The 17098-nt window shown below is 41.9% G+C and overlaps 1 protein-coding gene across 3 annotated transcripts in view; it reads left to right on the forward strand.

The window, feature by feature from the left end:
• lrrc2 (leucine rich repeat containing 2) overlaps positions 1 to 17098 on the forward strand; it is a 58034-nt gene that overhangs the window by 24398 nt on the left and 16538 nt on the right. For all 3 annotated transcript variants that reach the window (XR_011889540.1, XM_072281657.1, XM_072281658.1), the window contains exons 5-6: positions 3693 to 3829; positions 13363 to 13508. Coding sequence is in view for 2 of the 3 variants with exons in the window: in XM_072281657.1 (XP_072137758.1) it covers positions 3693 to 3829; positions 13363 to 13508 (283 nt within the window). In the remaining variant the exon portion in view is untranslated. The remainder of the gene's footprint in view (positions 1 to 3692; positions 3830 to 13362; positions 13509 to 17098) is intronic.

The following is a 17098-nucleotide window of genomic DNA, read 5'->3' on the forward strand; positions in this document are numbered from 1 at the left end:
GCCCCAGATAACGCAATCGATCTTCAAGTTGTAGATCACAGGCTCTAACAGTCCCAGAAACACATTTAAAATAGATAGAAGGCGTAGAAGAAGTGAGATAAGCACTTTAGTGGACTATCTGGAAATAATGGAACATTGGAGCAAGTCAGTCCTCGGCAGCAATCCCAACATGCACTCAGTGGCCACTTTATTAGGTACACCAGGAAGGGGAAGAAATACGATCTAAGTGACTTTGATAGGGAATGACTGTTGGTGACAGATGGGCTGGTTTGAGTATCTCAGAAATTGTTCATCTCCTGGGATTTTCATACACAACGCTCTCCAGAGTTCGCAGAGAATGGTGCAAAAAAACAAAAAAAAAATCCAGTGAGCAGATGTTCAGTGAGTGGAAATGCCTTGTTAATGAGAGAGATCAGAGGAAAATGGCCAGACTAGTTCAAGCTGAGAGGAGCTCAAGTAGCCACGTGTTACAACAGTGGTGTGCAGAAGAGCATCTCTGAATGCACAATACATCGAACCTTGAAATAGATGGGCTCCATAGCAGAAGACCACACAGGGTTCTTTAGCTGTACCTAATAAAGTGGCCACTGAGTGGAAGCTGCACATTGAGTTCAGCAGGTTTGCAGTTCTCTGGGGTGCCAATCTTTGATGGATGGTAGGAGAATCATACAGAATGTTCATTTTTCATCTGTTATTCTGTATGGTGAACATTAATGGGACAGTCCCACATGGGGACCTGAAGCCTAATTAAACTCTGGTGAAGAGTAAAGATCTAAATACTTATCCTATTCTACCAGGGAACAGTGAAAAACAAAGAGAAGCAAAAGTTCCTCTTCCTTAATCTTAAGGAACTAATTGTCGCACCACACTCGCATGACCACTTTCCCACGGACCAAGGCTTTTATCCACACGCACAAAACGCTGGATGAACTCAGCAGGTCAGGCAGCATCCACGGAAATGAACAAACAGCCAATGTTTCAGGCCAAACCCCTACTTCAGGACTGGAAAGGAAAGGGGAAGACACCAGAATAAAAAGGTGGAGGAAGGGGAATAAAGATAGCAAGAAGGTGATAGGTGAAGCCAGATGGGTGGGAAAGGTCAAGGGCTGGAGAAGAACGAATCTGATAGGAAAGGAGAATGGACCATAGGAGAAACAGAAGGAGGAAGGGCACCAGGGGGAGGTGATAGGCAGGCAGAGAAGAGGTAAGAGGACAGAGTGGGGAATAGATGAAGAGTGAAGTGGGAGGGAATTTCTTTTAACCAGAAAGAGAGATCAATGCATGCCATCGGTTGGGGCTATCCAGACAGAATATAAGGTATTGCTCCTCCACCCTGAGGGTGGCACAAGAGGAGGCTATGGGCTGATATGTTGGAATGGGAATCAGAATTAAAATAATGGGCTGCCAGGAAGTTCTGCTTGTGAGGATGGAGCAGAGGTTCTCAATGAAGCGGTCCCACAATCTACGACGGGTCTCACCAATGTGAAGGGGGCCACATCGGGAGCACTGATAACTAACTGCTTTAGATTACATTCCAAACCACCCAGTTAAGATATATTTATCTTACATTTAAAATCAAGTTTTGTATAGTCAGAGATTAATTAAAATACTTGTGCTGGTTGAATTATAGGGGACAGCATATTGACAGAAAATAAATGTGCAATTACTATTTAGTTCAGATCTTTACTGTGTCCCATTGATTTTTGTTTTAGAGCTTTCTCTCCAACATGAGCTAATAACAGAATCAATAATTCCCTTTCCCTCAGGCTAAATCTGCCGGCAGTAGATAAATGCAATGTTGCAATACAATGAGGCTATCTATCTCACATTTAATCATTTATGTTTCATTAATATTAGTTAATTAAATACATCATTAATCTAGCAAATCTCCACTATATTGGAATGAAATGCACAGTTGATATACCATCTGAAGTTGAGTCATCCTTTCCTTTTAATAATTCATTTCCCTCTTGCTTTAATTATTGTGTAGATTTTTGATACTTATTTGCCTTCAGTCAATATTTATCCCTCACATAAAATCACTGCATAAAACTTTGTGTGGGACTGTGCTGACAGTGAGCTGGGAAGACTGTAGAGAACCTTTAGTTCACTGCAGTGTGCACGGCAGCATGTTCTGGACTCTGAACACTGCAGCACAGAAATCAGGAATATGTTGAGTATACGCAGACCCGACTTTTTGCCCTGTCTCTGGATTCACCACAATCTGAGGGGCCTGAGACACTTCATATCTGTTGCCTCTGCTTTACAGCAGCCATAGCTGGTTCCTCACTGACCTTCCGTTAGAAGGTAAGCTTTTAACATTATTTTTCTTTATTTCATTTTATGCTTATGTTATTAATTAGCTAACAGCAATTTTACATTCCGACACGTCCATCCATGGCCTCCTCTACTGTCGCGATGAGGCCACACTCAGGTGGGAAGAGCAACATGTTATATTCCATCTGGGTAGCATCCAACCTGATGGCATGAACATCAATTTCTAGAACTTCTGGTAATGGTGCATCCCCCTCCTTCTCTATTCCCCATCCCTTTTTCCCTCTCTCAGCTTATCTCCTTGCCCGCCCATTGCCTCCAGTTGGTTCTCCTCCCCCTTTTTCTTTCTTCCATGGTCTTCTGTCTTCTCCTATCAGACTCCTCCCTCTCCAGCCCTGTATCTCTTTAACCAGTCAACTTCCCAGCTCTTTACCTCAGTCCTCCCCCTCCCAGTTTCACCTATCACCTTGTGTTTCTTCCCCCCTCCCCCACCAGCTAACTCTGACTCCTCGTCTTTTTTTCTCCCATCCTGCTGAAGGGTCACAGCCTGAAATGTCGACTGTTTACTCTTTTCCATGGATGCTGCCTAGCCTGCTGAGTTCCTCCAGCATTTTTGTGTGTGTCACATACTTTTAAATTTAGATGTAATACGTTTGTACATTGTTTTCCAATCTTTCAAGATACTTTTTCAACTTTTCCCAATTGTCTGGTCTTGACTGACATTTACCCTGACAGGGTCCTCTGATGGCACAGGTTCCATTCCACCATCTGCCAAATGGTCACTGTTTGCTTGCCCAGTGCTCCACACAGAAGAGAATTAGCAGTGCTACCAGGAACCATGCTTGGGTATCAGTGTGGCTGCAAACACTGAGTTCAGACATGAAGCTGATGTAGGTAGTGACTGCGAGGCGTGGCCCATCAGTGCCCAGCTCACTTTCTTGCCTTGGTCATTGTACTTCGTGGGACTTTTCAGAGCCAACTTTGGCTCATACATTCCTGGAATAGTAACTACACTTCATGCAGTACTTTCTCGGATGTAAATCTCTTTAAAATGTCTGAGAATGTTGCGTATCTACCTGAAAGCACATGGGCATCTCTGAAAGACAGCACCTCAGCACTGCACTGAAATATCAGACTAGAGCTGTGTGCTTCAGTCCTTGGTGTGTCTAAGCCCTCAACCTTTCAACTCAAGGGTGATAATGCTGGTACTCAGTTTGTCGCTGACACCAAAGTGTCACATGATGCGTGCCTTCTGGTAGGAATGTTGGAATGAAGGGAAGGAATTTGGAAAAGAGAAAAAATACTAAGAGTAAACGAAATTTTGCTATCTGGTTCTTAGCAGACTTCCCAGTGCAGTACTTTTTTACATTTACACAGATTTAAGGTGCTGAAAGCCAAAATGTCTGGTGTTTTGACAGGCAAGATGACCAAACTGAAAGAGCTAAATGTTAGTTTCAACAAGCTTACGTCCATTCCACCAGAGCTTGGGAACTGTGAGAACCTGGAGAAACTGAATTTAGCAAGTAACCTGAAGCTGGAAGAGCTCCCATTTGAGGTAATACTTTTACATTATGCCTATACATTTATGATCGGTGTGACTTTTAATCATTCATTGTTGAATTCATGCCTGTTGTTTGTTTGCATCTACAGAAGCATTGATTTGTTCAATTGCTCGTTTAAAGTGTATCACTGTGGAACTATTCAACTTGGTCAGCATGGTTGAATTGGGCCTGATTCTGTGCTGTGTAACTTCACAACTTTAGTATTTGCTACTCTGATTTCCAGTGAAACATAAAAACAGGAACTCGAGGATTTAATTAATTAATCTATGCCACATTTATTACCTTCAAAGATGTGTAATTCTCCAAAAATTCAACTTTATCGAACAAGCGGTCTGTTCAAGGGTCTTATAACAGCAGGATAGAGGCCGATGTGTGTGTGTTTTCAATCGTTTGTATCATCTGCCCAATGGAAGATGGTGTGGTGTGGCAAGGAGATGTTGTCTGGGGTGAGAGACATCTTTCATTATGTTGCCTGCTTTCCAAAGGCAAAGGAAATGCAGACAGAGTCCATGGGGGGCGGGGAGGTTCGTTTTTGTGATGGAGTCCACAATTCCCTGCAACTCTGTGATTGAATGTGGAAGTTCAATGTCTAAATAAGCACAACAAAATTCAAAAAGAATTAAAATAACTCAAAGCTTTTTAAAACATTTCTAACATTGTTCCAAGTTATTTCCCATTTCCTACCTTTGTACCCTTTCCAAAATTATTTGACATTTGGCCTCTTTCAATTTGCCTACAACACCTTTTTTGAACCTTTCTGATCAGGTCTTCGCTCTGTTCAAAAACTACATTTCCAGTGCAACATAATTAAATCCACAAAATCTTGCTTTTACCCATGTTATTTCTTTTCTTTTATTCTCAAGCATGTATAATTCTCCAATAATCTTAGTGCAGTGGTTTTTTTAACCATGATTATGATCTGTGTTGAGAAGTCTTACTGGTTTCATCTTGTGGACACAGCTCACTCTGGCCGGCTCAATAGACGTGCATTGAAGGGCTCTTGCCAACTACTAACAGCTGAACCTGTCAATACCTGGCAGGATTGAGTTTGTTGGCAAGAAATTTGAGCTCCTTGGAGGTTATTTTTGTAGGATGGCTTTGTTGTGGTATTGAGTGTGTGCGGGTAAGGCGGAAGGAGCTACAGGGTCTGCTCTTAGTTTCATCTGGCATGGAACTTGGAACTGCGACCTGGGGGCATTGGTGGCCTTGCAACTCTCAGACTGGGAGAGGGACTTGTCCAGTTCCTTGTAGGTCGGTGGATGGGATAGGGCTATCTACCAACCTACCAGGCATTACAGGACCAAATCCTGCATCAGGACTCATCAGTACGTCCTGATGCAGGGTTTCAGCCCAAAATGTCAACAACTCCTTTCCTCCCTCAGATACTGATTTACCTATTGAGTTCTTCCAGCAGAGTTTTTGTTTCCCTATGGTTAAAAAGAATCTGCCATCAGATTTCTGAATGGACTTTGAACCCATTAATGCTACCTCGCTACTCTTTTTCTCTTCCTGAACTACTTAAATGATTTAACTCTTTGAATATATACATGCTTCTTATGGTAATTTACATTTTTTAAACAGGTGTAATTCTCCAAAAGTCCTAGAACAGTACTTCTTTAACCATGATTATGATCTGTGTTGAGAAGTCTTACTGGTTTCATCTGCAGACACAGCTCACTCTGGCCGGCTCAATAGATGTGCATTGAAGGGCTCTTGCCAACTACTAACAGCTGAACCTGTCAGTACCTGGCAGGATTGAGTGTGTCGGCAAGAGATTTGAGCTCTTTGTAGGTTATTTTTGTCGGATAGTTTTGTTGTGGTATTGAGTGTGTGTTGGTGGGACGGAAAGGACTAGAGTTAGTTTCAACTGGCAAGGAATTTGAAACTGGGACCTGGGGACCTCATTGACCTTGTACTCTCTCAGACAGGGAGGGAGTAGTTGTCCAGTGCCTGGCGGACTGGTGGATGATACCGGCTGGATGTTGGTGAGTCAGTTATGGGGGTGGGAAGAGAGGAGGGAGGGAAGTGGAGAGAGAAAGGAAAGGAGAATTCTAGAGAAAAGGGTGTTGTTAAATTTGGTCCAGAGTGAGTCTGCCTGCAGGAACACATACACCACTATCCTGAGAGCCGGGTTTTCTTGGTTTCAAGTTTGTTTTATCCCGCATTTTCATTTTCACAGCGTAGCATTGACCAGTTTTCTTCCTCCCAAGCCATTAAATACCTGCAAGGACTCATTCAGATGGAATTCTCACTTAGTAAACTGAATCCTCAGTGACATTATCTTCAATAGTTGAAGTGCTGAAGCAGCTGAATGCCCAATAATTGATTATATTAGTGCAAATAATGGTAACTAAGCTGTTGAAACTCTGCAAGACTGAACACAAGGATAATAGGGTACCAGAACAGGATTGGGAAACCAGGTCATACGTTAACAGAATGGAGACACAAGAAACTGCATATGTTGAGATCTGAAGCAACAAACAGTTTGATGGAAGAACTCAGCAGTCAAGCAGTATCTGCAGAAAAAGGGAATTGTTGGCTTTACTGGTCAAAATCCTGCATCAGGACTCGTCAGGCTTTCAGCCCAAAATGTCAACAATAATTCCTTTCCTCCCTCAGATACTGATTTACCCACTGAGTCCTTCCAGCAGATTTTTTGTTTCTCCGTTGTCAAACAGAGTCTGGCATCAGATTTCCGAATGGACATTGAACCCATGAACAATACCTCACTACTTTCATTTTTCTTTTCGCACTACTAGATTAACGTTTTAGATATATATATATATATATATGTGTGTGTGTATATATATATATATATATATACACACTAATTGTAATTTACAGCTTTTATTATTAAGGATTGCAATGTACAGTGCTGCATAACAACAAATTTCATGACATGTGCCAGTGATGTTAAATCTGATTCTGATTCTGAAACAGAAAGCAGGTCTTGACAAGAGATGAGCTGATTTGCTGATGCCCTGATATCAAGAGGATTACGAATCCTTGCACCATATTAATACAGATCATAGGTGTCCATTAAGTATTTTATAAAGGTTCTTCTGTAATATCCAAATGGTAATGGTTCCCTGCATGGGGCAGTTACACACATTTTCCAAAACCAACATTATATTTGAAAGCAACACACAAAATGCTGGAGGAACTCGGTAGGTCAGGCAGCATCTACGGAAATATTGTTCTGGAAATGTTGCTCTGGAATTCCAGCATCTGTGGAATCTCTTTTGTTTATTACATTCTAAACATGCCTGTCATTTTGGAAAATGTTCTCACCATTGCAATACATTAATATTGTTTCTGACACTTGTTACCATTATACAAAAAGCAGAAAGAGACACAGAACAGTGTCAGAGTATACATGGGAAGCAACGGAGAAAAAATGGGTATGAGGTACTGTATATGCTTCTGACATCTGTGCCCACAGTACTCAGTGGTAATCACTCCCTTAAATGCAGTGGTGGCAGCGAATCAAAGGGACATCAAAAAAGCCCTGATAGTCTTTCATTGCTTTTCAGACGAATAACTATCCAATGAGTTTTTGAAGGGGCTACTGGCACACTTGCAGAACATGGGAAGAATCCAATGGGTCAAGCTGCATGCATGAAGGCAAAAAAATGTAAGATGATGCTTTGGTTGGAGACACTACAGATTCGAGGGGGTACATAGATGATTTTCAGCATATAACAATGTCTCAACTTAATGCAGTAGGTCAGATCAGAAGAGGGGCAAGCACTGCCTCACCTGAAACTTCTGATTAGATCCCTGGTTGGGGGTGAGGGGGGAGGTAAGGGGACAGGAACTTCCTTTGGTTGCAAGGGTAAATGCCAGGGAAGGGGAGGGGAGGGCTGGGTGGGGTGGATGAGCAGGTCAGGTGGTCCCAAGGAGACCACCTCTGGCAGCAAGCAGATAGGTGAGTGAGAGGGGGAGAGGTGCTGGAGAGAGAAGGGGGAGATGTGACAGGTGGTCCCAAGGAGACCACTCCTGGTAGCAAGCAGGTAGGTGGGTGAGAGGGAGAGGGGGTTCTGGAGAGAGAAGGGGGAGATGTGACAGATGGTGGCTGGCACTGGAGTAGATAGAAAGGCCAGGAAGACGTTGCGTTGGATGGGGAGGCAGTTGGGGCGAAAGGTGAGGACCAAGGTCAAAATTAGAATCTCAGAATCAGGTTTAATATCATTGGCATATGTTATGAAATGTGTTGTCAGGAAAAAGAACAATCTATTGCTGTTCTTTCTGGGGTGATGGGGAGGGGGTTGTCAGAGCTGACACACAGGAAGTGGGGCTAACGCATGGGAGGGCTCCATCAGCTCAGGTAGATAGGAAGCCACACCTCTAGAAAGGAAGACATTTCAGAAGGCCTGGAGCAGAAAGCCTCGGCTTGACAGCAGATGTGGCACGGACAAAGAAAAGAGGTGGTATCTTTACAGGAGGTCGGCTGGGAGAAGGTAGCTGTTGAATTCAATATGTTTATAGATTTTAGTGGCTAGTCCACCGTCTGAGTTGGAGATGAAGGTATCCAGAAATTACCAAGGCAATCATGAGACAGGGTGGAAGCTGGTGACGAAAGTGATGAAGTTGATGAGCTCTGCATGAGTCCTGGAGGCTACACCGATACAGGTTTCAATGTAGCAGAGAATGAGTTGGCAGGGTTGTAGGCCTGGGGGGTGGGGGGTTGGAGTGTGCCGGAATAGGTTTGGAACAAGAGCCGTTCACATAGCCAACAGAAGGACTGTAGCTGGGGCCCATGTGAATGCCCATGGGTACACAGTATGCTTGTATGTAGAAAGTAGGAAGAATCAAAAGGGAAGGTAAGGGCAAGTTCGGCCCAGCAGATGAGAGTGTTACTGTGCAAGTGCTGGGCAGAAACCGAGCTAGGTTACCTCACTGATCAAACACATAGAAAAGTGAATTTCAACGCAGCCTGGCTTCATTTCCAAAAATATTTGCAGACAACCAAAACATCTGCATCATACCCACAACATCCCTTGTCTCAAGACGAAAGTTGCACTTTTCACTACAACGGGACTCGGATCAACTCTGTACCAAGGCAAAAAAAAAACAAAACGCAGTTCTGCAGTCTCCAGCCTTTCTCCACCTCCTTCACAGACTCATGTTGATTTATTCACCTCTGAGCTTTATTTTGTAGGTTGTCACGGTGACAACATTGTTCTCTTTGACTAGGTGCACCACTGGAATTTGTACCTGAGTTGAGTGTCCTGCATTTGACCGGCATGTAGAGCTTCTAGCGTCTTTCACTCCTTCACAACTAAGGTGTGTCCACCCTGCAGAGCTTAAGGTGAAACAGAGGAGGGTGCGTCTGATGAGAGAGAGTACGTTAGCACATGAACAGGTTGCGTTCTTGATAAAGGTAATCTGTTTTCAGAGGACATCTCATAATTAGTCTTGGCTGTCGAACCCTAGCATCCAGTCTTTACAGGTCATGTTTTAAGTGAAAATGCTGAGCATAGATCAGACATAAATCAGTGCAGACTGCATCCAAAAATATGCATCTGGATACCATGGAGGAGGCAAGTGACAGCAGTGTTGGGTGGATTTACAGAGCTACGGGCTATCGTGGTGCATTTGATGTTCACATGTTTGCAAAAGACCTTAAAGGTTTTCACAATGCTCCAACTGGACTGTTCATCCCTGGTTTCCATGTGCTCAATAATAAAATCGAAAGAGCCATTACTCACAGCTCATTGAAGGTGGGGGCAGTGGGGGGGGGGGACTTCAGTTGCGTGAATCTTGAGACAAAAAGAAAATGGTGGAGATACACTGCCTGTGGTGAGGGAAACAAATCAGCATTTCAGGTCAGCGACTAGCTTCCGATGTTAATGCGTATTTCTCTCTATTATGGGGCAGTAAGAGAAGAGCATGCCTTAACTCATTGGTTTGCTATATCGCCAGACACCTACACACCCCCACCTCCCAATTTCCCAGTTCCATGCAGTGCCCTACTGCTACCATGATTCCAGATGTGACCAATCCTGAGGACTGTGGGGTGCTGCATCTTGGGAGATCAGATAGAGGGGTAGGGTATTTACACTAAATGGTCGAGTGCTAAGAAACATTGATGAATCAAAGAACCTTGGGATTCAAGTCCATAGTTCTCCAAAAGTGGCAACACTGCGAGATATGGTGCTAAAGCAGTCATGTTTTATTTTATTTAGTGATGCATGCTGCCCCCATCAACCCCTAACAGACGTGATTAACCCTAACCTAATCATGGGACAAGTTACAATGACCAATTCACCTACCCGGTACGTCTTTGAACTGGAGGAGAAAACTGCAGGACTGTGGGAGGAAATCCACACATTCCACGAGAGGATGTACAGAAGACTCCTTACAGAACGGCGCCAGAACTGAACTCCAAACTCCAGAATGCCCCAGGCTGTACTAGCGTTGTGCTAACCTCTACACTACCGTGATCCTTTTAATGTAACATCTAGAAAGCAGAAAAAGAATGACGATGTGCTGTTGCGAATTGGCCGAACCAGAAATAATGCAACTTTGTGCACATTTTTGAATGCCTTGCTGCCCCCTCAGAAAATACGATCCTAGCAGTTCTTTAATGGCATTAAACTATACCCACTGATATCAGGATTTCAGCATTTGTTTCAGTAGAATTACAATAGATTCATGTAGAATTATAGTGATCTATTTAAGTCAGACTCAATACAAATTTAAGAGCCTGCCCTATAATACACACATCAATAAAAGGAGACAAGGAATAATAAGTTATTTTATGTAAAAGAATTCCCATAACCCACACACCTAAATTGAAAAAGGAAGCAAGGCACCCTCACTACCTAACTGTAATGTCAGCTACTGATAAAGCATTTGTTTTTGTTTACTTTGTATTTTGAATCCTAAGTCAAAGTCATATATATGCACATATATGCACAGGTATAATGAAAAACTTACTTGCCAAAGCATCGTGGCACATAGCATTAGGTATGTAACGTTGACAAGAAAATCCCAAATTAAACATACTGTGAATTAGGCACACATTTTTACAAGAAAGCACACAATTGGAACAAAAAAAAATCCCTTCGTAATCCAAAGTGATCCAGTGGTTACCATGTTGGTGTTCTACACGTAGGTAGTGATTAGGGTTGTGAAGCTTTGTTCAAGAATAGGATGATTGAAGGGAAGTAGCTGTTCTTGGACCTGGTTGATGTGGGACTTTAGGCACAATGTGTTTTAGGGATTTAACCATAAAGTGATTTTAATACAAAATCAATAACTTTGTAAAGAAGCATGGGAGTAAAATCCAAAGTAGAGAATACCAAAACACTGACTCAATTTAAGTCAACCTTCAAGCGTTGAATGTACAGATTCCATTAGATTTTGCTGGGTATGATTAGAGTTGTATCATTGCACTGAATTGTTTATTATTAAAATAAAATTTAAGCCAAGATTTTCCTTACAAACACAGCCCACCAGAGTGGTGCAAATAACTTCTTTAGATTCTGGTGAGTTCTGATTACGTCAAGAATTTAAAAAAAGGAATGAAATTATAATGCATCCTGCCCAAAAATACATTTACCCAGGTGTTGTAGATTGCCCCCATCAAATAGGAAGAAATTTTCTTCCTAGCCACCAAAATATTCTGCTTGTTAAAAACATAAGAACATAAGAAATAGGAGCAGGAATAGGTAGACCATCTGGCCCATGCTCTGCTATTCAATAAGATCATGGCTGATCTGGCCATGGATTGAGCTACATCTACCTGCCCTTTCCCCATAACTCTTAGTTCCCTATCTATGCAAAAATCTATCTACCTGAGTCTTAAATATATTTAATGAAGTATTCCCCACTGCGTCCCTGTCCTGGTCTAGGAATACCAATACCCTTGAATGGAATAGCCCACAAAAAGTAGTGGATACAGTCCAGGTAAAGCCCTCCATATCACTGAGTGTCCATCTACACGGAGTGGATACAGTCGCAGGAAAGCAGCATCCATCATTGAGGGCTCCCTCCATCCAGGCCATTCTGTCTTCTCACTGCTGCTATCAGGACCCCACACCACCAGATCCAGAAGCAGTTATTACCCCTCAACCATCAGGCTCTTGAATCAGAAGAAATAACTTTACTCACCCCAACATTGAACTGATTCCATACCCCATGGACAACCTATGGACTCATTTTTAAGGACTCTACAACTCATGTTCTCAATATTTATCCCTTATTTATTATGATTATTACTATTTTTCTCTTCTTTATATTTGCACAGTTTATTGCCTTTGCATATTGGTGCTTGCCTATATTTATTAAGTGTGTTTATATCAATTCTATTATTTTCTTTATATTTACTGTGAATACCCATAAGAGAATGAATCTCAGGGTAGTATATGGTGACATATATGTGGTTGATACTAAATTTACTTTAAACTTTGAGAATTCCATAGATTCACTACTCTCTGGGAAAAGTAGTTGCTCCTCAACTCCATCATAAATCTATTCCCCAAAATCTTGAGGTTACCCCCCCCCGAGTTCTATTCTCACCCTCCATTTGGAAACAACTGTTCTGCCTTCATCTTATATAACTCTTCCAAAATTTGATATGTTTTTATAAGATCCCCTCTCATTCTTTTAAGTACAGTGATTGTAGCCCCAGGCAACTCATTCTCTCCTCACCATTAACCCCTTCATACCCCCTCATATTCAGAGCCAACCTTGCAAACCTCTTTTGTAAACATAAAACTTCACAGGAAAATAAGGGTGAAATTAGAGAAGTATTTGCCAGTAGTATTTTTTTTCTTTCATTAACATTTTCTGCCTTGTTGGTGCTGCCCACCCCCCCCCCCCCATGAATAAATAATAAAAGATTATTAGGAACAGGGGATGACCATGGACACCTCAAGTCTAGTCTGCCAGCAAGTCTAGTTCATAGCTTATCCATTTACCTGACTTTGGTTCATTGTGCTTGGTAGCCCCCACTTAACAAATCTACTTTGGGAAGATGCCAAACTATAGCTTATGGTAACAGATGGACTCATTATAATAAGCATCTTGACTGTGGTCGCCACTGCTTCGTGTAGCAATTCAGTCCCCAGGGCCTAGTGATATAAATGTACAAGTGTATTTGTGGAAAAGGTGAAAAGAGAACATGAGTAAATGTGAAAAATTGCATTTTGAGATAAATAAGAGATGACACCAAAAATAAAGGAGGCTCCTGGTTAAAGCAGAAATATTGGCATTTCGACTTGTGAGTTCTGATTCTAGCTTGTACAAAGGCTAACGGTCCTCTTACCCTCAGACAGCTTTGTGGTTCACTTTTCTGTTGCATATATTTTCAAATGTTGTATCGACTCTTCTGGCAACAAAACCCCCGTGGAGAAGAAGAGCATGACAATAGGTTTGAGGTTAATTTTTCACCCTAATTTCTAATAAAATGAAGAAAGCTTAATCAATATAAAAAAGCTAAATCTCTGTTCAGTGAGGTACAAGGTTTCAGGTATTAGTTTAATGTGATGTAACATAAGTTGAATTTTGTTTGTTTCAGCTGCGTGATCTGCAGAAACTCAGCCACTTAGATCTGTCCTCGAACCAGTTTCTGAGCATGCCCATTTGTGTTCTTCGGATGTCCAAGCTCAAGAGTCTGGATCTTAGCAGCAATAAACTGAAGGAACTTCCTCAGGATCTGAACAGGTAACTTCTTCACCAGAATCTACGAAAGGTGCAAAACGTGAAGTGGCCAAGAATAGGACACAATTTATATTTGCCATATCTTGAAAGAAGATTTTCTCCATGAAATTACCTTCAGTGTAGCTTCAAACCCAGTCCAAATTAAACTAATTGCAGACTCGAGTAAATGGGCAAATCTACTGATTAGCAAGTTTCATATTACCTGCCCTTGGGATTATAACTACTTACCATTACCCTGGCAGCCATTTCTTCCCACTGGGACCTCTGTACTTGTGCCAAGTTAAACCTGCCACAGGCTCAGCAATCTCGTCCCCCAACATGGGAGGTGAGAATTCAGGGCAAGTATACACCGTCCCAATGGACTCCATGCATTGTTCACCTGCACAGATTATATTTCCTAGGACAAGCTGTTAACTCCCGAAGAAGGTTACAATTTAGCTGAGTTCAAGTGTCAAATTTATGTTCAGTTAAGTACATTAAATGCTGGCAACTCCCAGAGGATAGCTTATCTCCAGAGTCCAAACTATGCAGATTTGTTTTAAACCCTCTTGCTGAAGTTGTTTGTGAAATCTGTCTGGGCAATCTCAACCCAGATTCTAAAACGCATTTATTTTTTTTCCATTACAGTCAACCTAGTGTCAAATACCCATAATTTTTCTCCCACTGGCAATCTATTCCAAAGAAAACGAGCACCAATCCCTGCAGTGGTCACAAACTTCCAATTAGAAAAACATCCTCCCGCAGTTGCCCTTTGTCTCCTATCATCAAGCTAATTTTGGACAAATTAATTAGTTTGCCTTGTATTCTATGTGCCTCAATATTTGGGCCAGCACCATGAGAAACCATGTCAAATGCCTCACCACAATCCGTATATACCACCTTGTCTTTATCAGTTTTTTAAGCTACCTTTTTAACTCAATGACATTAGTGAGATACGATTTATCCCTTTCCCAGATACACACAAAGCCATTCTGTCCAACTCAGATCAGATCCTATGTTTCCAGATGTACAGAAATACTACCCCTTCAATTTAGAGCTGCAGTGACCCAAGTCAATTCTAATTTCCAGAAAAGTTCTCAGTGGACTTTACACTTTCTGACTGTGACCACCTAGGTTTCCCCTAGAAGCCCTGCTTGCTCCACATCCCAAAGATGCCCGGGCTGGTAGCTTAATTAGCCACTGTAAGTTGTCCCTAAGTTATAATATGTTCCTCAGAATAGGAGTTATGAAATTACCTCAACTTTCAACTTTCCTGCTGAGCTCCATGCGAAGTCCCATGCTGGACTGTACTTAAGAAAAAGTTCAAAATTCAAAGTAAAATTATTATCGAAGTGCATACAGTATACAACCCTGAGATTCATGTTGTTGCGGGCATTCACAGTAAATGCAAGAAACAAAATAGGAAAGACCACACCCAACAGGATGGACAGACAACAAACTTTGCAAATACAAAAGGAAAGAAAAAGAAAATAATAAAAAAAATTGAGAACATAAGATGAAGAGTCCTTGAAAGTGAGTTCATAGGTTGTGAGAACAGTTCAATGATGGGTTGAGTGAAGTTTATTGAATCTGTCCCCTCTGGTTCAGGAGCCTCCTGGTTGAGGGGACATAACTGTTCCTGAACCTGGTGGTATGGGACCTGAAGCCCCTGTACCTCATTCCCGATAGCAACAGCAAGAAGAGAACATGACCTGGGTGTTGGTGGTATTTGACAATAGATGTTGCATTCCTGAGACAGCACTCTGTGTAGATGTGCTCAATGGTGGGGAAGGTCTTTACCTGTGATAGATTGGGCTGTATCCATTACTTTTTGTAGGCTTTTCTGTTCAAGGGCACTGACATGATGAACTCAGTCAGTATACTCTCCACCACACATCTATAGTAGTTTGTCAAAGTTTTAGACAACATGCTGAATCTTCGCAATCTTTTAAGAAAGTAGAGGGACTGCCCTGCTTTCTTTGTAATGGCATTCATGTGCCGGCCCACGGGCAGATCTTCTGAAATGCTAACACAAGGAATTTGCTGTCCCACTCTATCTCTGATCCCCTGATGAGGACTGGCTCATGGGTCTCATGTTCCTCCTCCTGAAATCAATAATCATATTTTTGGTCTTGCTGACATTGAATGAGAGGTTGTTGCTGTGGTACCCCTGACACAATTTTTCAATCTCCCTCCTGTATGCTGATTCGTCACTACCTTTGATTCAACCAATGACAGTGGTGACGTCAGCAAACTTAAATATGGCATTGGGGCTGTGCTCAGCCTCACAGACATAAGTGTAAAGCAAGCAGAGCAGGAGATTGAAAAGATTGGCTAAGTATCCAGGATTACTGTGGTCAGATTTATAGGTACCCCCAACACGGTGGGTCGTACATGGGAAGTATCTTCTACTTGCCCATTTTACCACAAAGCATACCGTGGATTTTAAATATCACTCCTTAAGGTCATCGAGTCATAAACTCCTACACCACAGAACCAAATCTAGTGGTCCACCATGATCATACCCACCACTGTAGTTATCAATCCATAGACTTCTCTACCTCGACAATTCAAGTGTATGTGCAGATCCTTTATAGATGTTGTGGGGGTATGTGCCTCTCCCACCTCCTCAGGCAGTACTGTCCAGGTTCCAATCACTCGTTGAGTGAAAAAATTTTCTCCTTTAATTCCCCCCACCTTATACTCAGGCCTTCATGTTTTAAACACCCTCACCAAATCAAAAAGATCTTTACTATCTATCCCTCTCACAATTCTGTATATCTTTATCAAGTCTCCCATCAGCTCCCTCCATTCCAGAAAAAGCAAATCCAGCATATCCATACATGTGAAATATCCCAGTCCAGGCTAAATCCTGGTGAACCTTCTGTGCACCCTCTTCAGCTCAATTGCGACCACACAACAGATAAGAATTAGCCAGTGTTTTATAAACTTTGCTTTTGAAATAGCTGTATAAGAGAAGTAAAATAATTAATTTCAAGAACTCTGCTCTCCATTCTGATTCCAGGCCATTTACACAATACAATGTGGCCTGTTGCCACTGGAACAGAACTGTATAATTAGGCCAATAATATTAAAATGAAAATGCATTCATTTACACTTTCTAAAATCCAGTCTTTGTTTTGGATGCAAACTTCTACAAATGTACAGTGGGGAGCATTCTGATTGGCTGCATCGCCATCTGGTATGGTGGGGGGGGACCACTGCGCAGGATCAAAGTAAGTTGCAGAAACTTGTAAAATTAGTCAGCTCCATCATGGGTACCAGCCGCTGTAGAAACCAAGACATCTTCAAGAAGCAGTGCCTTAGAAAGGCGGCGATCATCACTAAAGATCTCCACCAGTCAGCACTTGCTCTCTTCTCATTGTTATGATTGGGAAGGAGGCACACATTCAGTGACTGAGGGACAGCTTCTTCCCCTCTGCCATCCAATTTCTAAATGAACATTGAACCCATGAACACTACCTCAGTACTTTTTGTTTCTGGTTTTTTTGGTCTTCTTATTTTAACTTCACTATTTAATAGGCATATATATATATATATTTACAGTAATTCAGTTTTTTGTCTCTATATTTACTTATCATGTATTTCATTGC

This window comes from Mobula birostris, chromosome 17 (assembly GCF_030028105.1).
Source record: "Mobula birostris isolate sMobBir1 chromosome 17, sMobBir1.hap1, whole genome shotgun sequence".
Taxonomy (NCBI): domain Eukaryota; kingdom Metazoa; phylum Chordata; class Chondrichthyes; order Myliobatiformes; family Myliobatidae; genus Mobula; species Mobula birostris.